General features: G+C 50.9%; 1 protein-coding gene across 2 annotated transcripts in view; it reads left to right on the top strand.

Annotated features, from left to right (window-relative positions):
- The window catches only part of SH3RF3 (SH3 domain containing ring finger 3), a 305,519-nt gene that overhangs the window by 219,983 nt on the left and 58,550 nt on the right, over positions 1-26,986 (top strand). For both annotated transcript variants that reach the window (XM_040975664.1, XM_040975663.1), the window contains 2 exons: positions 10,693-11,040; positions 25,587-25,687. In XM_040975664.1, the coding sequence (XP_040831598.1) occupies positions 10,693-11,040; positions 25,587-25,687 (449 nt within the window). The remainder of the gene's footprint in view (positions 1-10,692; positions 11,041-25,586; positions 25,688-26,986) is intronic.

Raw genomic sequence — 26,986 nt, 5'->3', positions numbered from 1 at the left:
GCAGGGGTTCTGGCCATGGCCCAGGCTGGGCAGTGACTGATAGATGAGGAAGCCAGGATCACAGGCAGGCTGGACATGAGGGAGGTAAGATGGGGCCAGGACAGTGGTGGGGGGCCATTTTCATGGATCCTGAGCGTCATTCTGAGGACCTGGGCATTTGCTCCAAGTCTGTCTCCTGGGTCCCTTCCAGGTCTCTTGCCTCCTCAGTGCCATGACATCTGTCTGTGAGCCTGCTGGCTTGCCCTGGTCACATGCCTAAGGTCTGCCTGTTTGCTTCTAGGTGCACTTTGATGGTGAGAAATGAATGTAGGGGGCCTGGCACAGTGGCCTAGAGGCTAAAGTCTTCCCATTGAACATGCCAGGATCCCATATGGGTACCGGTTCTAATCCCGGCAGCTCCACTTCCCATCCAGCTCCCTGCTGTGGCCTAGGAAAGTAGTCGAGGATGGCCCAAAGCCTTGGGACCCTGCACCCGCATGGGAGATCTGGAGGAGGTTCCTAGCTCCTGGCTTCAGATTGGCACAGCACCAGCTGTTGCGCTCACTTTGGGAGTGAATCATCAGATGAAAGCTCTTCCTCTCTGTCTCTCCTCCTCTCTGTCTATCTGACTTTGCAATAAAAATAAATAAATCTTTTTAAAAAAAGAGAAATGAATGTAGAGAGACTCCTAGACTGAGAATTTGCAGGTGATCGTGACAGGAAACTCACAGGTCTGGAGACCCTGGGGTGCAGACAGCAAGCCTCAGGGCGGTTCCCTCTGCAGAGTCCCAGCAGCCTCTGCCTGTCCAACTCCAAGGGTGGGTTCTCACACAGTACATCTGCTTTCCATGGACATCTTGGTTACCTCACTGTTCTGAAAGCCCTCAGGACCCCTCCCCGTAGTCCTCACTGAGGGTCCTACTCAGTGCTGCCCCTCCTTGCATGCCTGGCCTGCTGACTGCTCCATCATGCTGGCTTCTGTACTTTCTGTAGGTGGTCCCTTCTGCGCTGGTATCTGATGGTGGAGGGCTGGTCCAGACCAAGCTAGCTCCTGGCTCTCAGCACACTCCTTGCCTCAGTTCCCTCATTCCCTCATCTGCGGAGGGGGGCAATAATTACACCTCCCCGGTAAGGTTCTTGGTAAGTCACTGAGATAAGCCAAGAACACGGTGCAGCCCTAGGTTAGAAGGGATCGCGCCCTGGGCTGTCATGTGGGATCTTGTGCAAATAGCATCCCGTAAGTCACCTCCTCTTAGCCGCTTGGTGGGGTACATAAAAGGCTCCTGGGTATTATTGCAGACATTCTCTTTTGTGCTTGAACATTGCCTATGAGGCTAGAATACAAATAAGGAAAAAGAACGTCAGTACTCTTCAGGGAAGCAATGCACTTGAGTTTCATGTGGTGTGAAGGAAAACAGATATCTGTACCAAGCAGAGGAAGCTGTCAGCAGAAACCAAGCTTGATCCTGAATGGCCAAGAGGCAGGATGCCTCCCACACCCGGGACCTAGCCTCAGAGCCCCCAGGCATACCTGCTTCCGTGTAGCCCCCTGCTCAGGCTGGGATCTCCTCCCATGGTGCCAGGAGACCCCAGGGGCATTCTGAGTCCAGGGGCAGGAGACTACCCTTACACTTCTGGAAACCTCTTTGTATTTAAATGGTCCTTGAAGCTCTGCCCTTGGTTATTCTGTATGTGTTCACCTGTTGTAAACCCTGTAAGTTTGGGAAAAGAGTATCTGATTGTTCTAGGGGGTTCGTTGCAACAATTCTGGGATCCAGCTAGGAATAATATGGGTCCCAGAGAAAGGTTAGTTTTATGACAGGTGCCTCTCAGAGGAACATATATGACTTGGAAGCAGAGGAATTGTCTATTTCTTCCCACCCATCATGGCTCCTGTGGTCCACCCTGGAGAGAGGTTGGAGGCTGAATGAGAGCTGAGATAGTGAGTAAGGATCGCAGGGCTTGTAGCTTATTCCCCAGTCATAGAGGCTGAGCCGGTGATACTCCCTGCAGTTCATTTAGAAACTCCTTCTGCCACAGCCAATGAAGGCAGGTCATAGAAACAGGACCAGCAGGATACTAGGCTGATGGAGAAGCTAAGTTATGCTTCTGCCTCTGGTGCCAGCATTCCCTGTGGGTGCCTTTTCAAGTCCTGGCTGGTCCACTTCCAATCCAGCTCCCTGCTAATGTGCCTGGGAAAGCAGAAGAAGATGGGCCTGCATCCATGTGGGACATCCAAAAGAAGCTCCTGACTCCTGGCCCCGGATTGGCCTAGCTCTGGCTGTTGCAGTCCTTTGGAGGATGCACCAGTTGATAGAAGATGTCTCCCTCTGTCTCTGCTTCCTTCTATAAACATGCCTTTCAAATAAAAACAAATAAATCTTAAAACACAACCTTAGAAACGGTATCATGGCCAAGGTGTCAGAGCTTGTGAACTCACTTGTACACTCAGCATCCAGATCTTTTCCTGTCTGCTTCTTTAAGGCAAACATAGTCCTAAAAAATGGCTCAGCAGACACCCAGTGCCCCAGAAGCACTTGATTTGTGAATGCAGCCAGCTTCGGCCCTGGCCTGTGGACTTTGCCACTCAGCTCCGCAGTCCCGCTTGGCCTGTGGCTCTCTACTTTGCTTCATTGGCATCCCTTTGGGTAGCTCCTCCTCGGCCATGTGGTGGCAGCCCCCTGGGAGAACATGGTGTCCAGGAACTTCCCTGACAGCTCTGGAAGTTCCCGGGTGTCTGCTCGCCCAGACAGCAGCTGTCACCCGGGCACTGACCCGAGCCTTTGCTGGACCTCGCCTGGAACTGAGTACACTTGAATAACACCTGTATTCTCAGGAAGCCAAAAACCAGCCAGTGGCTTTATTGCTCTTCTTCCTTTGTGCAAAATGGAAAGAATAGACTTGCCACAATGCAGGAAGCCTCCTTGGAGGCAGACAGACGCCCAGCCTCATCTGCTCTTTCATTTTTAATGAATTTGTATGCTTACAAAAATAATACCTGGCCACTATTCAAAATAGAGAAGTTCGGAAGAGTGTAAAGAAGAAAATTAAAATCACCCATAATCTCACAAGTAAATATAAATGGATGTGTAGGAAAAGGATGAAATGAAATGCTGTCAGCATATTATTCTATTTTCTTTATTTTTTCTATGCATAAATTTACATGTATTTGGGATAAGTTGGGGTTTTAGTTTTTTATCTTGCTTCTCATTTAATTATGAAGATTTTCCACTGATGTGACTGCAAGGCCTTCACAGTACCTGTGTCTCACAGTCTTTGCTCAGCACAGTGGTCAAGAGCTTGCTACATCCACTGCCACTGCAATGCCTCTCATGGCCCCCCCATCATTCATGGACGCCCACCTCTCATGGCCCCCCATCATTCATGGATGCCCACCTCTCATGGCCTCCCATCACTCAGGGCAGCCCATCTCTCATGGCCCCCCATCATTCATGAACAACCACCTCTCATGGCCCCCCATCATTCATGGATGCCCACCTCTCATGGCCCCCCATCATTCATGAACACCCACCTCTCATGGCCGCCCATCACTCAAGGCAGCCAGTCTCTCATGCCCTTCACCGCCCCCCCTTCACACTCCATCTTTCAGGGTAGCCAAGGCTCTCCAGAGGCACAGAAGCCGGCTCCATCCCTATCTCAGCCTGCCAGCAGAGCCCACTTAGGCCCGTGGATCTGTTCCAGACACTGGGCATCCCTTTCTCTCTCTGTTGGTCCAGTCACTCTGCCACCATAGGGCCCTGTGCACACCATTCTGCCTTCTGTGCCTTTCCCAGTGCTGGTGGGCTCCAGCCTCTCTGGCATCCTGCCAGCTCTCCCTAGGCCAGCCTTGCATATCATCTTTCTTTTGCTCTAAGTACATCCTTCCACCTAACACCTGCTACAGAATAAAACAGAGATGTGTTTCTTGTCTGATCTCCACAGTCTACCTGGACTGCCCCTCATGTGGGTCTCCGGCACGCTCCTGCTCTGCTTCTACGGTTGCTCGCCTTTTGTGCAATCTGTAATTCCAAGGACAGGGGTTTTGTCCAGTGTAGCTCTTTTATAGCATGTTCAGAACAAATGGTTGGTGGGTGAATGGGAGAATATCCAGATGGAGCCGGCACCAGCTGGCACAAATGTCCACAGAAAGCTAAGGCCTTAGGGTATCAACAGGCCTATAGAAAGACTGTCAGGTCCTGCAGGGCACACTAGGATACAAACATGCTCAGAGTAGTGTCTTCACTATGGCATCTTGGCTCCTGTGGTAGAAGCTGGGACAGGGTGGGTGCTGTATCCCTAGCTGATGTCTAGATGGCATGTCCACAGATAGATCCTTGGCTGCTGCCTTCTTACCCTGCAGCTCTCAGATCTTGGTTCCAAACCCCATCCCTCTGTGTGACTGATGCTTTGAGAAGGCTGTTCCTCCGTGTTGGTTCAGGACCAAGGGCCCAGAGGTGGACATGTGCTCCCTGCTATCAGGTTTCTGAGCTGCCTGGAACCTGCACCATGCTGTCCTTCCTTTCATGGTAGATCTGCTCTGCCCCTTTGCTTCTGCTTTGCCAGTATCATTTCTTCTTCTTTTATAGTTCCCCCTGTGACCATTCAGCTCAAAGTCCCCTCATCAGACCCTGTGGTTTCTGGCTGTGTCTTGGACCAAGTGCCACAATCCCAGGCTGGGCTCAAGCTCCCTGTAGGTGAATGAGTCTTCCATACCTGCCTGGTCTCTGCCATCAGGTATAACCAGAATGTCAGAACTGACTCTAATTAAAGAACTGTTTCGTGGAACTGTGTTTGTAATGGATAGAAGAAACTTTTGTTCTAACATTTCTAGGTGGCTCTATGTTTAAAACAAAGGGTAGTCGCAGAAGAAAAGCACATCTCAGCTGATCAAGCTGACAGGACAAAGTCTAGGGAAGACATTACTAAGGTGGAGGATGGGGTACAGCAACACAGAATCACAAAGCCTCAACCATGACCTAGGACAGAATACCTGAAACTAGGTGATGTAAGAATAGAGGTTTATGTAGCTCAATAAGCTGGAGCCTGGGCTGTCCTGGAGCATAGCCCTGGCCATCACTGAAGACATTTTCATGCATGGGAAAGGGGCAGGGGCATTGTTGGGCAAGACAGAGCAGCTGCCAGCTCAGATCAATTGCTCTCTTATGAAGTCACTTATGCCATCAGGGGGCTGTATCTCCTGGCCTCATCTAGGCCTGGTCACTTGCCAGGGAGCCCAGCTCTGATACTGTTAACACACAGCTTTGTTTTTAAGGGTATGCTTCTAGTACATGCTCCTCAGAGGACTCGTTCTGATGGCAGCAGGCTTGCTGGTTGTGCTGATGTGGCTGGTGGTTTGCTGGCAGGGCTGCGGGCCCTGGCCTGGCTATCACTGTGCCGTTGGCAGGATTATGCCTACTGTAAACCTCTGCAACCTCACCTTGACCCCATGCTCCCGGAAGCACTGGTGTTAGGGGTGGGCCTTTGCAGAGATGCCCACAGAGTGAGAGGGGACCCTCTTGTCCAGGTGCCATGGATGATCCTTGGGATAAGGCAATGCATCCATCATGACTTTAGAATGTCAGCATTGCTCTGGTTTCTGTTTTGTATGGAAGTGGCTAATGTCCTCTATTTCAGGGAAAAAAAATTAAAAGTGAAGTATTAGAGGCACTGATGATGGTTCTGTGAGCTTCTGAGTAAGACTTTAGGTGTAGCCTTTCCATTCCCTGACATGAGACTCAGTGGGGAGGATGGACATCCTTGGGCAGAGTTCCAGCAGGTGTCTCCTACTCCAGCCACCCAGCTCGCCCTGTCAGCAGTCAGTACTCATGCACAGAACATTCTAGCCTTCTGGCCTGGGGGTAGGGCAGCCTCCTCTGACCTTTACTTCTTCCCTGGCCCTCCCTTCTGGGAGGGTTTGTCAGTGAACGCTAGTGAACCCAGTGAGGCCATGATTATGGCAGGTGCCAGTAGGGATGAGGATGGTAGGGATGGGGGATGGCAGGTGTCATAGGGGTGGGGCTGGTAGGGATGGGGGATGGCAGGTGCTGGTAGGGATGGGGGTGGCGGTCATGGACTGGAAGGATGTAAGACCACTGAGGGAACTTCTGAAGGCAGTGTCATCAGGACCACCAGCTGCAGGCCCAGCTCTGCACCTTGACCAAGTGGAGCTCATCAAGAAAGGACAGCTTCCACACACTGGGGGCCTTGTCCTCAAAGCCAAGTCTGTGCAGAACAGCTGCAGCATCTAGGGTTCTGTGAGATCCTCATACTTGCCTGAGCTTTAGCAAGTCATGGTCTCCAGGGTTATGCGAGTTTGTGTCACCCAGTATGCCCCATATGTGGGTACACATTTGAATGTCAAGATAGACGCCCATGCTGTTCCTCTCCAGGCTGTTCCAACAAGAACAACACAGGTCAGAAATGCAGAGGCCAGCAGTGTGGCAGTAGCCTGCTGTCACAGCAGCAAAGATGAGGAAAGAGATAACCCAACAATGCTGGGTGGGGAGGATCCTGCAGGATGCTTTGCTTGCCTGGTGCAGAACTGTTGGGGATGCAGGAACTGCAGGTGAAGTGTTGAGAAAGTATCACCGTGTGGCAGGAGCGTGTCTGCTTCTCATGCAGGGTATCCCAATAGCTGTGTTTACTGGGAGTTGTTTGCTGTCACTTTGGGTACTGTCCCGGGATGTGGAGTGTTACAGCAGAAGGAAGGATGGCTAGCCACCCCCAGAGGTAGAGGATTTGACTTGTGTTTGGTGTGACACGGTGAGTGAGGTGACACAGGGCACTGTCAGAGTGCTGGCAAGCAGTGCTGGTAGCTGGTCGGACTGCCAGCGACAGTTGTCATGGACGTGGTGGTCCCATCTGTTTTGGATGAGGACACTCTGATGGATATGGGCATATCTGGATGTCCTGTATCTTGGAAGGGGATGTCTGTTAGGCTTAGTGAAGTAAGCCAGTCCCCAAGGGACAAATACCCTATAGTATTTCTGATAGAAGACAGCCAGTACTCAAAGTGCATATATAGGAACTGTACGAGGGAGACTAGTATACCAGGAAGTAAAGGTGCTAAACAGTATGAGCCTCTACTCATGAATGAAAGTAGGACTCGCAATGAAACTTACCATCTATTTTTACTTTACAATACTAGGTTTTCCCCCTTTGCCTATACTTACCATGTCATGATCCATTTAAATATTAGAAAGCTAAACTTGTAACTTACACTAAGGCAAAACACTATTGCAATACCAAGGGACACTTGACAAACGGGGGGTGGTGGTATAAGAGGAGGAGGGAAGTGGTGGGAAACGGAGGAACCCCTGTGCCTATTAAATTGTGTCGTGGAAAATATGAAATAGAACTTTGAAAAGAAAGGGGAGGTTTGAACTCCACAGAACTGGAGAGCAAAGAGAGTCACTCCAGAGCTGTTTCTTTGTGGAGGAGGGGAATTATCTTAGCCCAACCTTGGCCACCGTCATGTTGGTTCTACCTGGGGATGGCGTTCCGAGTGGAGGTGTGGGACAGCTGTGTTTGGAACAAGCTCTGATGGAATTGAAAAGGTCGTGCTGATTGTTTCCTAGTCCGTCTTCCCTTGGGCCCTGAAGACTGGTGGTAAAACACCAGAGTGAAACAGCTGAGGGTGGCTGGAGAAAGCATTTCAAGGGAAAGAATCTCATGTTCTACGGGCCGGTGTGCATTCGTATAACCTTGAATCTAAACGGAAGGTGTTTGTCATGGAAACACAGACAGTGGTGCTGCTGGGCCAGGCTCAAGGCATTGGGACTTCAGTGGCCAGTACATGATGCGCAGGTGGGGAGTCCAGCTCCTCTCTGGTTATGCATCTGTGTAGGACTTGGTCCTTTCTTACCCATGCAAGGTGTCCTCAGCTGCCAACATTAGGAATGGGTGTGAGTGAGACCCAGTGCCTCCTTCACCTGGCACAGGACTGAGGACTTCCCAGACCAGTCTGTGAAGGAAGCAGGGAAAGGCTCATGGGTGTAGAGGGCCACGTGGCCTCCAACCCTACTAAGGGCTCAACAGGCAGTGAGCCCCCATGCAAGGGGGTGGGCAGAGCCTGGATCTGTGCCGCCTGCCAGGTCTTTCCCTGGTGACTTCTCCCACCTTTGTAAATTCCCTGGGTCTGCCCCTCTTTGCTCCTGAGCCCATTTTCCCCCAGAAAGACTGGCAGCTGCCCTTAGTGGCCCTTGCTTGCCATCCTGTGGAGACCAGGTGGTCCCAGACCAGGGCTGTGGAACACACAGGGTTTCATTTTTGAGGGGGAGAGAAAGCAAGTGGCATGTGTACGTTCCTGCTGGGCTCTGTGTTCCCCAGGGGCCAACTGGCAGTTCTTCCATCTCCCCCACTGCTCGTAAAAAGAGGAGGGGTCAGACACCTCCCATTCATGATGTTTTTTTAAGTTTTTACGATTGTTATTTCCTATAATAGAGTATTTTAAGTGTAGGGATGCTCCCTGTCCATTCTCTCCCTTCGCCACTGTCTTCCCCCACTTTATTACAATAGCATAGTCCTTCAGCAACAGGCACAAGTTCCACGTGCTGCTGTTTAGGTGTAGCGTGGTATTGCAGGCATACACAAGGATATCAAATTGTCAAGGTATATTGAACAGTTTCTTTCGGAGTCCTTCTTTTATTCAGGAGTAGAAATGCACACTGCAGTATATATTCACCTCCTGGTATGCTAGGCTCCATTGTACCTTCTATGAGAATATATGTACATGTGTGTTTACCTATATATCTGATATATATTTTTGCATAAAGTTTGCCTTGGAGAACGTATGATATTGTGCCTTGGGGATTGGCTGATTTCACAGAGCACAGTGGTCTCCAGTTGGGGCTACTTTGTTATAAATGGTAGAATTGTATTCTTTTTAATGGCTGTATAGTATCCCATGCAGTAATGTATGGTAGATGTTTCATTTCCACATCTTTGCTATGACTATAGAGATGCAGATCACTCTTTCATATGTAGATTTTGCTTCCTCTGCATATATTCCTAGGAGTGGGATAGCTGGGTCATATGGCCAAGTCTCACTGTGACCTGATCAATTTTTAGATCAATTGTCTGAACACTCTCCATGCTGACTTGCATAGTGACTGCACTGGTCTATACTCCTGCTGGTGGCAGTTTGTTTAACCCATTTGTGACGCGGATCCCGGCTGACTGTAACTTCCCAGTCATCCCCAGGCACGCCATGCAGTGCTCCCTCTGCCTTATTCTTTCAGCTGCCGCAGATTCCCCTGTTGGTAGGAAGCTAGGGCTGAGCCAAGTGCAGCCAGCTAAGAAAGGGCTCCATCTGACAGTGTGAATGGAGAACTCCCCGCAGGTGTGTTGGGCCAGATACTGTTGCTCCTAGAAGGTTGCGTTCACGCATCCTGGAGCTCCACGGGACCCTACCCAAGCTCAGGCCCCTTTTCCCCAACAACTTGTATAGGCAGATTCAGGTACTACACACCCCTGGGGGAAAAAAGCCTGAAGCTAGCTTCAGCCTTGGAGCTTTCATTCTCCGGAGTTTCATTCCCTTCAGCACAAACTCAAGCTCATCTCACCTTGTCTACTAAGTACATCAGGGTCAAGATTTTGTCAGGAGCAAGTATTTCATTGCAAAAACAGTACTTGAGTGCAAAAAGTGGAGCAGTGGACACAGGTCCCTTCGCAAAAGGAGAAGATGGCAGCGCATTCAATGCTGGAGTGGAAAAACAGAATTAACTGGACAACTACCCTAAACGAGTGACAGCAGAAAATCCCGGTGAATGGAGCCAATGGCCATTGGGAGGGCGACGTCATGTTCGGATCGGTGAAAACGGCAGCATTTCAGAACTAAGCCACTTGGACAGAGCCCTCGGCACATGCACGCACTAAGACTCTGGGCGGTGGTTCCTCATCCCTGGGTACTGGACGTGTGAAAAGTTGTGAGTGGTTTCCCCCTTTGTCTCTCCTGTTCCCCCAGGAACAAAAAGAAAAAGTAGCAAATTTGGAAGCAATGAATTCACCTAATTTTCCCTAAACCTTGGTCCTTCCCACCCTGATCACTGTGTAATCATTATTTAAAAATAAAATAAAATTTAATTTAAAAAAAAACAGCATTTGATCTTTGGAAGAACAGGTGGGGCTTTAGGGGAGGAATTCTATATTAAGTTCTTGGTGAATCCTTTGAAATAATACGCAGATTATTCATAAAGTTTGTAGAAATGAAATTCAATATAGTTTTGGTACATAAGTTATCAAAGCCTGCCTATGACAAGTCACCTTAGAAAAAACTACGTAGGGACTTCAAATGTCTTATACCAAAATAAACTGACTTTTAATTAGTGTTGCAGGTAGGCGGTAAACTGGGGCGTGGTGAGTGCAGGGCCAGCCATGCCTCGCTAGGGCTCAGCCTCTGTTCTCCTCTCAGGTTCCTCCCCCTCCACAAGCCTGCGCCTCAGACCCTAAAGTTAAAGCCATTGAGAAAGATAGGGGCCAACAGGTGGCCAGTGCCTGGAATACTCCTGTGGCTGCTGGGCTCTGAGCTGCTCCAGAAACCATGTCCATAAAATCTGCAGATCTTACTCCAGCTCAGCTCCATTCTTACTGCACCATCTTCCCTGCTGTAGGGAACAGCTGAGCCATGCGAAGACATCATGATTCTGTAAGTGGGGAGGCAGCGGGAGCACGTGATAGATCCTTAATGAAGGTTCCTTTTTTCTTTTTGCTCAGCTCAACGACTCTGCCAAGCAGCTCATTGAGATGGACAAGCCATGCCTGGCTGCTGCATCGAACTGCAACACCTCCTTGTCCTCTGATACCGGTGCTGCGGCCAGCATGACCCCAGGTCCCACTGTAAGCAGCTCAGGGGCGGTCAGTGCCTTTCAGCGACGCGTGGACAGCAAGAAGAATACCAAGAAACGTCACTCCTTCACCGCACTCAGCGTCACACACAAGTCCTCGCAGGCTGCCAGCCACAGGCACTCCATGGAGATCAGTGCCCCGGTGCTGATCAGCTCCAGCGACCCCCGAGCCGCAGCCAGGATCGGCGAGCTTGCTCATCTGTCCTGTGCTGCTCAGGTAGGGTCCCATGGCCAGGATTGGTGCCCCTGGTTTATCCGTGCCCAGCATCTGCAGGTCTTGGCAGGCAGGCAGGCAGGAGGCCGTTCTGGAAGTGCCTTTAGACTCACTGGGTTTCCCTCCTCACTGCCTGGCTTCAGGGATGCCTTGAAGACTTGGTCAGTGTGTCAGCGGTGCCCACCATTGGAGAAGGTGCCATGCTGGTTTCTGCGGGGCTGTATACCTCCTCTGCTAGTGATCCATTCAGCAGCCTTGCTCCACCTGCCCTACAGGGGCGTCTCATATGTCCTACATGTGCGTCATAGCAAGTGCACCAATCAGTGGACAAAACTGGGAGAATATAAATGAGTGATTGGCTGCGAAAAAACAATCTTTGCACTATTATAATGGACTCAGCTAATGTACCAAGAAAATTGTCTCTGAGAAGCAGCTGAGCTCATAGAGAAGCTGTATTTGAATTGGATGTGCCCAGGAAGCCTTAATACATCCACTGCACACAGATACAGCTGGGCACATCCAGATGTGGTTGTACACAACACCTCAAGTTTCTGGAAAGTGGAGTTAAAAAAAAAAAAAGGTGTTTTATTCTGGGGGCCAGTGTTGTAACATAGCATGTAAAACCTCTACCTGGGGAGAGAGCCCCCCCATGTGGACACAGATTTGTGTCCTGACCGATCCATTCCCTATCCAATCCCTGCTAATAGTCCTGGAAGAACAAAGGAATATGGCTAAAGCTTTTGGGCAGGGGCCACCCATGTGGGAGATGAGGATGAAACTCTAGGCCACTGGCTTGAGCCTGGCCCAACCCTGGCTGTGCAGCCATCTTGGGGGCGAACCAACAGACGGAATATCTGTCTGTCTTTATCTCTCTCTCTTTTTGTAACTCTAATGAATTGATTAATTTCAACCACAGATTTATTTTGTTGCCAAACAATTTTTAAATCCATAGACAGTTTTCTCATAGTGCACATTTGCCATGAACTTTTGGAGACCACTTATATCCATGGTTTTCAATTTCTCACACCAAAATAAACATATCTTTTAATTCATTTTCCAGCTTTTTGAAGTACCTGGTTGTAAGTACACACATGTGTGCTCATTCACACGCACATGTATCTGTTCTTGCACATTTCTAACCTGGTGTATACCCTAGGATGCCCTGGGTGCACACAGATACATACAGGGCACTGACATACCCAGTGTATGCCCTAGATACATGCTGCACATTGACATACCCCAGTGTATGCGCATCTGCACATATGTGCAGTATTCATGCATACATGCACACAGAGACACACATATGCAGGCACAGAATCTATGGACATGTCTACACATGTGTATGTGCAGTGGGTGCCCATACCTGCCCACAGATACACATGTACACCCACATCCACCTAGGAAATATGCTTGGACCCACAACTTGGGAGGCACACAGTCAACTGTGGCCCTCTGTATATTGGCTTTTGTGAACAATATGGAGACTCCCTGGATCTCAGTCTGTCCACTAAGAACATGTGCCTTTAGGGGTTAAAATGGCAGTGATTCCCTACAAAGTCATGTTCGTTCTTTGCTTAAACCGCCTGGAAGGGCTGAGTGAGTCGGAGAAACAGCAGAGATGGAGGCACTGTTGTCATGGTCATGGCGAGATGTGGCACACTTGTCCTCAAGGGTAGCCAGGTGGAATGGCTCCAGCTCAGAGCTCAGGTCCCTGCTTGGTAATCTGCTAACCCTTTGGTGATGGGAATAGTTGAATGTTGAGCTCTGAAACAAACTCGGTCCAGAAGGTAAAAAGGCGGTGGGAAACAGGAGCCTGGCACTGTCAGCACTCGGGTCTTTCATGCTCTTCCTTGTGGAACAGTGACAGCCGCTCTCACTGCACTCAGGGACTCCTACCAGCAGAGGGAGGGAGCGGAAGGGGGAGGGGAGAACCTACGTCTTGTCCCAGCCAGCATGGCCTTGGGGGCTGCCAGGCAGTGTCTTCCCTCTTTCAGTGTTTAGTCTCGTGTGTAATGAGCGACACTTTGACAGCTTACCATCCCTCAGTACTTCCAAAGGGGCCGAGTGGAGCTGTGGACATCAGCTTGAGCTCTGTCCTGTCCACAGAGAGCCTGAGGTATCTTCTCTGGCACTTCCTTCATGCCCTGAGACGTGGGCTCAGCACATGTGGGTACAGGATGTAGTCTTCTCTTCGACCATCTCCTCATCAGCATTCATCCTCTCATTGCCATCTGTGGTGTCCAGCGAGGAGCTTTCCCCAGTTTACAGTCCCTTAAAGAGGGCCCGGAAGGTTCACCTGCCCCCAAATCATACTCTGCTCTCAGCAGAGCTCAGCGGCCAGCTCAAGTAGCAACCCTGGGTCAACTGCGTGGAAAGGATTGCCAGCGGAGTGGAGAAGGAAAGAGGCTGTTCAGGCCCATGCCATGATTCAGATGTCTGCTTCCTGAGATCATTGGATTCGATCGGGAAATGGCCACAGTCATGGCTTACGTGTGGTCGAGACTCGTTCTGCCAAGTGCATGGCCAGACTGTATTGTCACTGTGCAAATAACACCAAGTGCACTTTGAGCAGTGGTGGTAAGCCACTTGGCACAGTCTCTTCATGTCACTAGGAGACGCCATAAACTCGAGTTTATTTCACAGCAGTCATCGTTTTAAGGAAGATAGGATATCCTAAAATCACCATAAAGTGTTGTTAAGCCAACAGTTAGTACATAAACTCATAATGTATTCCTGTACTCTCATGAGTATTATATATCAAAAGTAACTGCAGCTGGTATATTTTCATCTGATGGAGGCATGGTAGGTGTGTGTCAAGCCATGTGCCAACATACATGTCAGAACTAGAGTACACTGCCAGCCTCATGGCCACAGGATCGTGAAAACAGCACCTCTGTAATATTCCAACCCACTCTCAGACAGCATGGTCCACCTCTGACCAAAGCATTGTCAAACCACACATGCTTTCCTCACAACCCAAAAAAGAACCCCAGCAAGTGACAGAAGTCATTGCTAGACTGCCTGTACCCAATGCTGGGACTCTGTTTCGACCTGTGTGACTTGGTGACAAGCAGTCCTACTCTTGGAGCCATGAGCCAAGACACCTGTTTCTCTCTCATTGTGCATGTGACTCATGGGCAGCTGACAGCTGGCTCTGCTGCAGTGTATCAGCCAGCGCTCAGGGGTTGAGTCTAGCCCCCGCAGTGCTGCTGTCTAAATTATCTTACATACAGTCTCCCATGCCCCTCTCACTCCCTGGAGCTGCCTTGAGGCCAATCATAGGTGCTGAAACAGAGACAGTAAGACCTGGTGTGCAAGCTGTGTGTGTGTGTGTGTGCCTGTGTCTCAGGGGAAAGCACCCCCTACCTTAGCATGTCTGAGTCAATACACATCTTTTCACTCTTTCTACCTCCGAGCTCTCTCCTAGACCCCCCCACAGCAGGCAAACCTTGTGGCCTCTATCACATAGAAAGGCCTGACAAATCTGCTAGGGGACCCTTCATGTAAACACTTCCTGAGCCCCATGCAAGATGGGATGAGATAGAAATGTGATAGTTAGTGCCATGGTCCCCAGTGCTTTTGTGTAGTGGGAGAAGCACTTCTGATCCTGGTTCATTAGCTACAGCCTGCCTGCCTTAAAGTGAATGAGGACACAGAGCCTTCTGGGACTGGAGGGGGAGGAGGATGCAAGCACTGTGACCATTCTCTAGGTTTTCACTTAGCCGAGTTCTGTATGTCTTTGTTGCTGAACACAGAGGTGGGAAATGTTAGTTACTTAAAACTCTTAAAGTTCTTACAGTTCTTACCTTATTACGCAAAGCCAATTCCCGCAGCCGGGTTCTTTGACCATGAGCTGAAAACAGCAGACGCAGTGAGGTACTTTAGGAGGTTTATTCCAGCAGGGCAGTAATGGGATGGAGGTGGTGGGAGACGAGAAAGGAGGAGAGAAGAAGGGGAGAGGCCAGAAGGAGAAGAGAGAGAGCAGAGCCTCACCTGGGGGTTCTTCTATGCTATTCGGGTGGGAGAACCTGCAAGGTGTGGGGATTGGGAGGGATTGAGGGCATTGGGAGGGATTGAGGGCAGGCCCCAAGGAATTGGTACCTGGAATTGTTACAGGTGATTGCCTAAGGATGATTGGTAAGTGGGCGGGGTTAGGAAAGGGGCTGGGAGCTATTGGGGGTGGGATTCTTAGGTGAAATGCCGGGTTACATCTGATTGGTGGACAGTTAGACTGGTGCGAATTTTGTGAGCTGTGAGGAGCAGGAAGTGGTGCTGGGTCCAGGGTGGGATATTCAAATAACTCCTTACAGGAAATATGGACAGGTCCTGTGCTTTGCAGGTGAGCATACAGAGGAAGGGCAACACCTTTAAAATGGAGGCCAGAGGAGGTCTGTGTTGTGGTGCTAAGCTGTTGCAGCTTTACCCACATCGCACACAGGAGTGCCTGAGTTCAAGTTCCGACCCCACATCCAGCTTGCTGTTGCTAGGCACCCTAGGAGGCAGCAGGTGATGGCTCAAGTCCTTGGCTCGCTGCTCTCTGGTGGGTACACTCACCTGGACTGCGTGTTTCCTGGCATTAGCCTTGCACAGTCCTGGATGCTACAGGCGTTTGGAGAATGAACCAGTAGATGGGAGACTGACTCTCTCGCCCGTCTTGCTCTCTCTTTTTGTCTCTTTTTCTCTCCTGATTACTTCCCTTTCAAACAAATACACACAGGTTCTATGTGGCTGGGCTGTCTGCAAAGGGAGGGTGCCCTAGCAGGCACTAATGCAGGAGCCACTGCAAGCTGACAACCACTCCAGCTAGAAACAGCTCCTTTACCAGGCCTTGTCTGCCTCTGAGATTTGAAAAGCCTCATGACTTCCAGATCAATTCTGAAGTAAACAACCCCATGAGATTAGGGAAATGCCCTTTCCAATCAAAAAAGTGTTGAAATGCAGTGGGAGGGACATCAGAAAGCCAGTGCTTTTCAAGTGTCTCCTTGATTGAGACGTCGGTTAGAAGACACATACGAAGCTCTCCGTTATCTTTAAGGTGCATCACCACCTGCATGTCTCCAGATGCAGAACAGACAGATGAACCAAGTGCAGGAAGTGCTGAGGCAAGAGTTGTGGGGGCTGAAGCAGGACCTGGCTGCCCTGAGCCCGGCGTCCCAAGGTGGTTTGTCTGTTAGCTGCTTACGGGCCTCCTGGCTCCAACACTCACCTGCTTAGCCCAAGCTGTGTGCAGTGTTCAGCCCTGGCACTATTTTTAGTTACACAGTTATGAATGTAATTATATGCACTATGAGGAAATTTCAAAAGGAAAGCACTAGGTAAACCTCAGAGGAATTAAAAAAAAAAAGTTGTAAGGATATTACCCAAGAACTGTCTAACGCAATCTGGAAGTAGCTCTGGCTCTGTGGCTTTGGAGTGGGGACAGAGTGCTGATGTGGTAAGCTGGCATCGTGATGATCTAGTGCCAAGCTCTTGCTGCCATGATGGAATAGGAGCTGCAGAGTGTACCCTGGCAGATGAGCTGCTGGTCCTCTCACTTGCTTGGTGGCTCTGTCATTAAAGCTACTCTATCTTGTGGTGTTTGCAGGCAGGCTCCTCATGGGTACTCCCTTAGCCTCAGGAACCATGAGGCCCACTGGGAGGTGGAAACATGATCTGTACCTGTAGGGTCGCACAGAGGGAGGGCCAGGAATAGTAGAAGGAAAAATTGAAGAAGTCAGACAAGAATGGCCACCAGAGCCCACAGAGTTCAAGCTCTGGAATGATCCCTGTCTCTTCAGAGCTCTTGTGAGAAGGCACAGGTTGTTCCAGCACAGTAAGATGGGAGGAAGTTAAGAACCATTCCAGCAGCTGCCCTGATCCCATGTGCCTTCCTACAGGCTCTGTCAGCACCATCCCATCATCGGCAGACCATGTGGCCAGCTGATGTGCCCTGCTTGACACAGAGATGCCCATTTTTGGTATGCCTGACATGGAGCCTGTTTACAGGGATTCTTGGCTAGCTAGCCAAGATGAATGGACACAGTGAATTAGAACTGAGCCATATTTGTGTCCTGGCTGCTCCACTTCCCATCCAACTCCCTGACTGTGGCCCGGGAAAGCAGTCGAGGACGGCCCAAAGCTTTGGGACCCTGCACCCGCGTGGGAGACCCGGAAGAGGCTCCTGGCTTCGGATCGGCATAGCATCGGCCGTTGCACTCACTTGGGGAGTGAATCATCGGACGGAAGATCTTCCTCTCTGTCTCTCCTCTCTGTATATCCGCCTTTCCAATAAAAAATAATAAAAATAAATCTTAAAAAAAAAAGACAGAGTGAGAGCGAGAAAGAGAGAGAGATGTGGTTCACTTCTTCAAATGCCCATAATAGCCAGACCTGGGCCAGTGTAAAGCCAAGATCTGGGAACTCAGTCTTGGTCTCCCTCATGGGTAACAGGGACTTGGGCCATTGTATCCTTCCTCTGAAGATGTGCATTAACTTGAAACTGGAACTGAGAGCAAAGCCAGGAATAGAACCTTACACTCTGGTATGGGATGCAGGTATCCAAGTGATAGCCTAACCCCTCAGCCAAGCTGCCACCGTACCTAAGATTCTCCCTGGCATTAAAGGCAGCTCCAGGACCAAAGCTGTTGGTGTAGAGTTGGAACTTGTGAAGCCCCGGATGGACTGAGAAGTACACCCTGGGACTCCATCACGTGCTTCCCCTTTCCTGTTGGATATTCTGAGGATTTCTCTCCCCCAAGTGAACTGATTAGTGGATGCCACCCACCCACATCCCACCTACTTGTTGGGCATTCTCCTTAGAAACATCACGGGATGCCATGGAAACCTTTGATTGCAAGTGTGGCTTGTTGGTCCCACTTACCCGTCCAGGAGGATAAGAGCAGATAATGAAGGTTTGTTTTCTCAAGGTCAACTGATGGCGAAGTCACTGACAAACATTGCCTGGGTCAGGATCAGAGGATATATTTTAGGTTTGCAAAAGCCCTGTGGCCTGTGTCACGGCTACCCAGGACTGCCCTTGTAGAGTCAAAGCAACCGGACAGTGAGAATGGGGGAACATGCTGGGTGCCAGTCAAACTATTTAATCCACAAAAGTAGAAGCAGGGACAGTGACATCACAACAGATCTGGCCGTGGGCCTCACACAAGACTTCTGGAGCCTATGATCTAATTTGAGTTGCCTGGGGAAGGGGAGAAATTGAGTGGTGGGTAGTGGAGGGGACAAGGAGGAGAAAAGGGGCATTGGGCCACCTTTGCAGGTGAAGAGCAGTTGTTTGCTGTCACAACTGAGAGCACTGGCAGCTAGGTAGACATATGGTGCTCTGGCTTCAGCTCCCTGGCCAGGCCTCCAGGGGTCCTGCTGGCCCTTTGGTTCCTTAAGCTGCTGGCAGTGGTATAGGACCAAGCTAAAGAACCAGGCCATTTCTCTTATTTTGACGTTTTCTTTGGGAAGCAGGTTCATAAAGATCTGATTTACACTGGATGTGAATGGAGTGGTGGCAAGTGATGAATAAAACATGTTCATTTCATTGCTCCTCGAAGTAATGACAGTAATTTCTGGACCGGTATTAGCAATTAAAATGAGGAGACATTTCTTCCTAGGGTCTTCGTCGATGCCAGGGAGTCAGAAGCAGCGGCTCAGAGCGCTGTGCCACCTGCCAGCCCACACACCGCCTGTTTTGCTCTGATTAATCGCAATAGGAAACAATATGGCCTGCTTTCCAGCAGCTGTGTGGAGCCTCTAGGATATGACAACAACCCAAGGGTTTATGCGGGACTCGGGGTGTCAGCACAGCAGCAGAACGTCCAGCCTGGGGCTGCTGGTGTTTCCTACAGCCGGTCATGGTCACAGCACAGCCCACTTCTACCCAGCTGGCAGATCCAGCGCTGGATGCAAGCTCTCTTCCAGGGAGAGGAAAGGGGCCCCAGAGCCAAGGCCCTCACCTTGCTTCAGAGCTGGCACTGGCAGGCTGAGCCCTGGATTCTGCCCCATCCATGTACAGCTTGGGGCACAGCGGAAGGCGGGCTGCTTGCCACTTTTTCCCACTATTATTTGTCACCATGGAATACACTGCCGATTGAGGGGTCCTCATTGACCTGTGCCCCTGCTGGCTGACTCTGAGTGTTTGGGGCTGTTTTAGCTGGAGGGATCACTGCACAAATGTTTCATTGGGTTTGTGAGAACACAGACTACAGTATCCCATTGGATTAGCCAGCTCTTCTAGAACCCTGTGCTTGTTCACCTGCCTGGCTGACTTCCAGCTCATGTCTGTTTTGAAGTAGATGAAAAGGAGGAGGATGCAAACGTGCTTTACTCTAGTCCAAGGCTTCCCAGTGAGTGGGCTAACAGACCCAGTTCCATCATGGACAAGGCTGCACTTCCTTTGGATTGGAGCACAGCCTCCCACCAGGTAGTCTTGGATGTGTGTCCCAACATTGCGTTCCTGAAGATTTGAATTCTGAGCAGCTGGAGACCCCTGCTCCTTACTTATGTTTATCACTGTCCAGTTCCCTGACTCCTGCCAAGTCCTCACTAGCCCCGAAGGTCCTGAATCATGTAAAATGAAGCCATTGCAAATGAGAGCTGTCCCAGAGATAAAGCGCACAGTTAGAGAGGAGGCGAGCCTGCCTCAGGGTCCAGAAGCCCTGTGGAATGCTGCCAGAGCCAGAGCCAGGGTGCCCACTGTACTGAACTCACACTGGCTGAATCTGAGTCATATGCTTCTTATCTCCCATATTCCACATGTTACACAAGGACTCGGAGCTCTCTGGGTAGACAATCCCTCTATGGGGTGTGGGGTGTGACGCTGCTCCCAGGCAGTGCTGATCCCAGAAGGCTCAGCAAGAGCCTTGTGCTGGTCTGTGTGTACAGGAGGTTCTAATCAAATACTCAAGGAGGGATCCTTTGATTTGCAATACCTGGCAGGGGTCTGGGGCAGCCACTGACTCTCAGGTTGCATGGTGAGCTATGGCACTGAACTGGCCACAGTTTCAGATACTATCATTATCTTATATTTGGGGGATGTGCTCTAAGAACCTCAAGTGGATGCCCAAATCCGTTAATAGAAGCAAGCCCTAAATTAGCTATGTTTTTCCTCTAATGCATTCCTGTGACATACTTTAACTTATCAGTTAGGAACACTAAGAATAGAATAGTCATAATATTGGTGCCATAATAAAAGCTATATGAATATTGTCTCTCCCTCTGTCATTACTATGTGCTCACCTTTCTTCTTGGGATGATGTGAAGTAATGACAGGACGAAGCGAGGTGGATGACATAGGTCCTCTGATACAGAACGAGGCTTCTGTACAAAGGTTCTGTGAAGACAGCATTGGGGTGCCATGGCAGATGACCCTGTCACTGGGAAGGCTGCCAGGGACCAGCAGGTGGCTAGCTTAGGCAGCTTGTATGCCCTGGACAAGGGGGAGATCAATGTCCCGAGAGATTCTGTTACGCCAGTCAGAACAATGAGCTACGTAAAACTTAATCAATTGTTTCTGGAATTTTCCACTTAATATTTTCAGACTGCAGTTAATGGTGGACAGCCAAACATGGAAAACAAAATTGCAGATAAGGGTAGGGGTCACGTGCTTCCACAATATGACCCCTCCACATGGGCTCCTGCATCTCAGCCCTGCCATGGCTGTGCAATGCACACATTTGCTTTGTAGCGCTGCCAGATCAAGTTTCCGCTAAACACAGCCTTCAGGATGACGCTCTCAGCTGTCCTCAGGTAGAGTCAGTGTATTAGTAACCAGTGCCCAGACCCCTCAAGGAACTCTGTGAGTGTTCCTGCTGTTGAGCCCCCAGGTGCCCTGACTCCCAGTGCCCTGCTCAGAGGGAACGTGGTGTTTGACTCTCCCGGGGAGTTGCATGCAGGCAAAAATGGTCTCATGCTTTGGGTGCCTTCCGGCCAAGCCTGCTTTTCCAGCCAAGCCTTCTTCCTCTGTTTAGCAGTCAGAAATCAATCTTTTCTAAACCTCTTGGCCAAATTCATCAGTCCCTCTATTAAATTATGACTAAAATGGCTCAAGGATGCCGGGGAGGAGCAAGTCTCCGGTGGAGTTAGTGCCAACCAGGCTGTGTCCAGTCGCTGTCCAGGCTTTTGCTATGCCTTGCTCAGGAGGTGCTCGGTTGGCTTCGTTCAGTTTGCTTTGGGAGAGTTTATTTGAATAGCAGGATCATTAACAAAAGCAGCTTTGTGGGACTGGTTGGAGCTGATTGTCATATTCCCACTGTCCAGCTGACTGTCCAATTACTGTACCCTGATGCAAAGCAGAGGTGCCTGGCCAGTCAGAGCACTGGCTCTCACTCCATGCTGCAGGTACACGCACCCTCGCCCATGCTGCAAGCACACACACCTCTCCCCCATGCTGCAGGCACATAGAGCCCTCCCCCATGCTGCAGGCACATAGAGCCCTCCCCCATGCTGCAGGCACATAGAGCCCTCCCCCATGCTGCAGGCACACACAGCCCTCCCCCATGCTGCAAGCACACACACGCCTCCCCCATGCTGCAGGAACACTCCTCTCCCCCATGCTGCAGACACACCCCCCTTCCCCATGTTACAGGCACACACCCCTCCCCCATGCTGCAGGCACACACACCCCTCCCCCATGCTGCAGGAACACTCCTCTCCCCCATGCTGCAGGCACACACCCCTCCCCCATGTTACAGGCACACACCCCTCCCCCATGCTGCAGGCACACACACCTCTCCCCCATGCTGCAGGAACACTCCTCTCCCCCATGCTGCAGGCACACACCCCTCCCCCATGTTACAGGCACACACCCCTCCCCCATGCTGCAGGCACACACACCTCTCCCCCATGCTGCAGGAACACTCCTCTCCCCCATGCTGCAGACACACCCCCTCCCCCATGCTGCAGGCACACACCCCTCCCCCATGCTGCAGGCACACACCCCTCCCCCATGTTACAGGCACACACCCCTCCCCCATGCTGCAGGCACACACCCCTCCCCCATGCTGCAGGCACACACCCCTCCCCCATGCTGCAGGCACACACCCCTCCCCCATGTTACAGGCACACACCCCTCCCCCATGCTGCAGGCACACACCTCTCCCCCATGCTGCAGGCACACACCCCTCCCCCATGCTGCAGGCACACACCCCTCCCCCATGTTACAGGCACACACCTCTCCTCCAGCTCCTGTCATTCATTCTCCAGGGAGGTGGCCCTGTGGGATCAGGAAGACATGGACTCGCCCTTCACCAGAGCTATAAATAATTTGCAAATCAACCTTGGATACTTCTGTGAAAATGTTCTAGAAGCCATTATCACTTGAAATGTAAGTGATATAAAATCATCAATACCACTTGACATGTAGATTTCTAGTCTTTGTGCCATAAAAATACCTGCTTCACTTCCCATCTGGTGGTTCCAGCACAGCCTGTCACGCCCATCAGAGCCCTTTGCCGTGGGACATCTGGGTTGCTTGGCGGCTCAAGATTTTCGTGTTATAAATAGTGCTGCAGCAAAAGCCTTGTCGGTACTGCCGCTCTGATTTGTTAGATTATTTTAGGATTCATTCTTAACAAGAAACTGCTGGGTCTCCAGGATGGGCTTTCCACATCACTCTCCCTCTCACTCCCGCACAGAGAAGTCCCAATGAGTGAGATTTGGAGCTGATTACATTTTTGACTCCTGTGACCTGAAAGTTCCCTTCCCTGATCTATAAACCAGGCAGCACATTGCGCACCCCTGTAGGTTCTCAGGGGCCACAGCCAGCAGGGACTTGGACCCACGTCTTTCTCAGGTACTAATTTAAGATGGAGGCTGTTACTGATCCCACCCTTGGGATGGCTTTTCCTGTAGGAGCACACCAGTGTCATCTGTATCCCAGAGGACTGATGAGTGAGAGCCAGGCCGTCATCCAGCAGGACCACCAGCACCTGTCCACATGCTGCAGGCTGGCCAGCCCTGACCCTAACCTTTCCCCAGCCTGCAGCCGGACTGAGCACAGCTCCTACCACCCGAGACTCTTCCCTGGACACCATGTGTCTGCATTTGCTGCTGTTCCTCGGCTGCCCAGCTGGTCTCCTCACCCTGCATCCCACAGCAACCTTTGGAGACTCTGCCTCCGTGTCGACTCCCACCTACTTACAGAGACATGGGAAGGCCCGTCTTGGTGCTCGGGTTTGGCTCTTGTGAGTCCCTCGTGTTTGGAGCGATCTTATCTCTCAATGGCGACTCCCCTGGGCCGTGGGAGCTGGTGGGCCTAAGCCTCCCATCTGGGAGTCTGAGTCTCTGATTCATACATCTGCCCAATGTTTCAGTTGTTTCGCATGGCAGGGGCATGGGAGTGCAGTTCTGGTGACTCCTTTGCAATTGGAGCAGAAGCTCTCCCGACAAGGAGAGAGCTAGGGTTCACGGACTCTGACCAGTCTCAAGGTCTGACACCCCCAAGTCCACACACCAGAGAGCTGAGCTGTGAGGCTATGCTGCCTTGTAGATAAGCTCTGTGCACAAGATCCAACTCAGGTATGTGCCTCCTCGTCCATCTCCCTCACATTCAGCGTGCCCACACCTCCAGCATTCCAGGCTCCGTATGCCCGAGACCAGCCTGGGCATCCTCCCCTGTACCTTCAGACAGCTTCTCTGCCTGGTGTTCTGCTGAGGATTCAGATCTCCAAGACAGCAGATGCGTGATGCTGTCAGCCACTGAGTCTCTGCACTTTGTTGCAACAGCAGAGACACACAGGCATAGGACGGTCCCAGTGCCAGGTCTGGTCCTGCGCATGCCCTGTGTGTCTGTCATCTAACTTCCCCACACCTCAGCTTCCTCATTTTGTTTAAGCAGATGATTGACATAAAAATACCCATTGGCAGGCATGCAGTGGGATTGGGGGACTCCTCAGTGTTTGCTCAGCTCTGCACGAGGGGCGCCATGTCACTGTCGCTGCTGCAGCCCCCTAAATCCTCTGACTCTCTCCCTCGTCCAGCAGCTGAGCCTCCCACTGGTGCATGGAAACCTGCAGGTCTAGGCCTGCGACTCCCTGTCTCCTGTGCTCCTCCCTGATCATCACTGGACCCTGCGGTGAGGGCTAGAACGTTTCACATCGCCTGGCCTCCTGGCTGTGTTCTGCCTCCTGCGTGGCCCTGGCTGTGTCAGTAACCTTTGAAAACCACCAGCTCCCTCCTCTCACGAGTATTGGGGCTGCTAGGGGGCAGTCCTTGGTGACTTGGAGTTTCCATGGAGACAGTAGGGGGTGCTTGTCATCTCTGTCTCCCTCTTCCAGAGCCAGGTGGAGTTTCTGAGCTGGAAGTGGCTTCAGCTGCCATTTATGGGCCTTAGTCAGGAAGGTGTGTGGCCACGCAGAGCAAGATGGATCAGCAGGTGGTCTGCAGCCTTGGCACCCATTAGCTGAAAAGTGTGAGAAAGCCCATCACCAACTCACTCAGCTAAGGGTCAGGGCTGAGGCCAGTCAAATCCGCGGCTGAGTGCCTCCCTGCTGCCTTCCTGGTGCCTTCTAGCCTCCCGCCTTTGGGATGTCTGCTCTCAGTGGTGCCTGCCCACCTGAGGACCCACAGATGTGCCTTTCCCAGCCAGAGCTTTGAATAGCTTCCCAAGATACCAACAGCCTAATCAATTGCCACTAGTGTCTGCCGAGATCCTTCTCCTACTGCTTGGGTCTAGAAGGGATCCTCGAGACGGAGAAAATGCTGCCCTCCTTCCCCATGCACCCTGTATTCCCCTCTGTGCTGGCTTCCTGGAGTTGTGATCTTGCTGTCCCACAAGCTTCATGACTTGAAGCACAGGAAGTTAACTCTCCTAACTTCCGGCAGCCCTGAGTGCATCTCCTCAGTGTCCGTCCTCATCGTCACACATCCTCCCTTCCCATCTGTGTGTCTCTGTTCTCCTCCTCTGTATCTTAGAAAGACAGTCCTGAGGTTCGGGTCTTGCTCTAATAATAATAATAAAAAAAAATCCTGACCTCATTGTGTATGTGCCCAGAAGCCAGCATTCCCAGGTGCTGAGGGCCAGGACTTCGTCATGTCCTCACGGTGCAGCCCGTATGCAATAACTCTGGAGAGGAAGATGGGAGGATGGGAGAACTGGGTGGAAGGGTATCTTGGCAACAACACGGCTAGGTCTGAGGGCTAAGTGTGCAAGCATGTCCCTGGGCAAGACCAGCATATACCCACAATCCTCTGCCTTAACCTCCTTGACCTTAATATGCAGCTGCTGCTTAGCAAGTGCCCTCGTGAGGACCCCTTGAGGCCTTGAGTCCGAACAGGAAGTGCTCAGTAGACCCTGGTCACTCCACAGTCTTTCACTGTCCACTGCCAAAGAACCAGTTTTATCCTGACGCCAATCTTAGTTTCTGTAGAAACTATTTTGTAATGAGTTCATGTTCTTTATCACAAAAGGCTTTAACTAGGTTTTCTTTAACAGAATAATTCAAGTTCTAAGAACAAAGCCAAGCCTCCTATGGTGCTGGTGCGGGGGAGGGCCAGGCCACTACTGTCCACTGCTGTCACATGGACAGACCCTCATCTTCTCACTGCTGTGTCTTGTCTGTTTTCAGGATTCCTCCTTGGCCGGACCTGCCCCCACAGCCGTCCCGCGAGCTGCCACTGTGGCCGGAGAGCAGGGCATACCTCCCAAAGTCCAGCTTCCCCTCAACGTGTGAGCTGTCCTGGGTTTGTTGGGTCCCACACCCCCATGTCCCTCTTTCACCCTATGTGGTATCTACTGTGTTTTTTGATTGTACTAGTTATATACATTGAGAGGGGAGGGAGGGAGCCAAAAGTTCAGGAGATTGTTGTATTAATTCTAGAGGCACATTGGGTCTTTGTGTTCACTCTTCGAATGCCCGCAGTGGCCAGGGCTGAGAGCAGGTGTCCTACATGGGTGATGAGAATCCCACTATGTGTACGTTCCACCATCACTGCCTGCCAAGGTTGGCATTAACAGGCAGCTGGAACAAGGAGCTGGAAGTGGGTATGAAACCCAGGTACAGTGCTATGGGACACAAGCACCTTCACATGCTTCGTAACCACTGGGCTCCACACAGGCCCCTAGCAAACCTGATTATGTCAGTGACCCTAGGACATCGATTATAAGCAAGAATCAGCATAGTCATGCCTGCAGGCCGTTGGCTGGTCAGGAAAGAACAAGCCATACCACAGAGCAGAGGCCCCTGAGAAGGTCTGGGGTGGGCAGGTGGTGACTGGACCAGGGAGGGCCAGAAGAGCTGGGGGTGGACGCTAGCCATGGACTGCTCAGAAGGACTCAGCCTTGATCCCTCCTGGGACTGCCAGCTGCATGCCATCCCCAAATACAGCCAGACAAATCCTCTGGGGGAAGGAAGGTACATTCCCTGTTTAAACAATCTGCTCTATTGAGTGACGGCTGTTTAGAAATACCCAGACTGCTCTCTGCTGCACTTAGCATGGGTTCAGGCACCTGAACACGTGTCTGGAGTGAACATACAGGTTTGGCACTCAGCATGGCAGGGACTGAAAGTTGTACAGACCCTCAGCAGGGCAGAGAGGCACTCAGGTCCAACTGAAGAATGAAGTGTATTTCCAGTTTAAAAATGCCAGAAGTAATTTGCAAAAGTAATTTGCTGAGCCTTACAAGGGTTTCCTACAAGTGGCTTAGCTCTCTGGTACATGCCTGCCTTCTCTTTAAACCAGATCAACACGTAAGCCTATGCCTGATGCTGGCTTGGAAAGCTCTGCTCTGACTAACCAATCTAAAGGAATTGTGTAACTTACTCAGTGTTTACTCGGCTTCCTGAGCAGACCGTAGCAGTGTTCCAGATGTCTTCAGGTTAAAATTCAAATTTTCGCCAACACTAAGCTGGGGTACAGTCAGCCTATGTCTGCTTTCACAAGTTTTGCACCCATGGTTCTGCGTTTGTGAGTTCCCTTGGATCAAACCAGCTGTGAATAGAAAATACTGAAAATGGAATTCCATGAA

This window comes from Ochotona curzoniae, unplaced genomic scaffold, assembly GCF_017591425.1.
Source record: "Ochotona curzoniae isolate NIBS_2020 unplaced genomic scaffold, NIBS_Ocur_1.0 contig_2688, whole genome shotgun sequence".
NCBI lineage: Eukaryota > Metazoa > Chordata > Mammalia > Lagomorpha > Ochotonidae > Ochotona > Ochotona curzoniae.
Note: the sequence above shows the minus strand (reverse complement) of the source record. Positions and strands in the feature narration are given on the sequence as shown.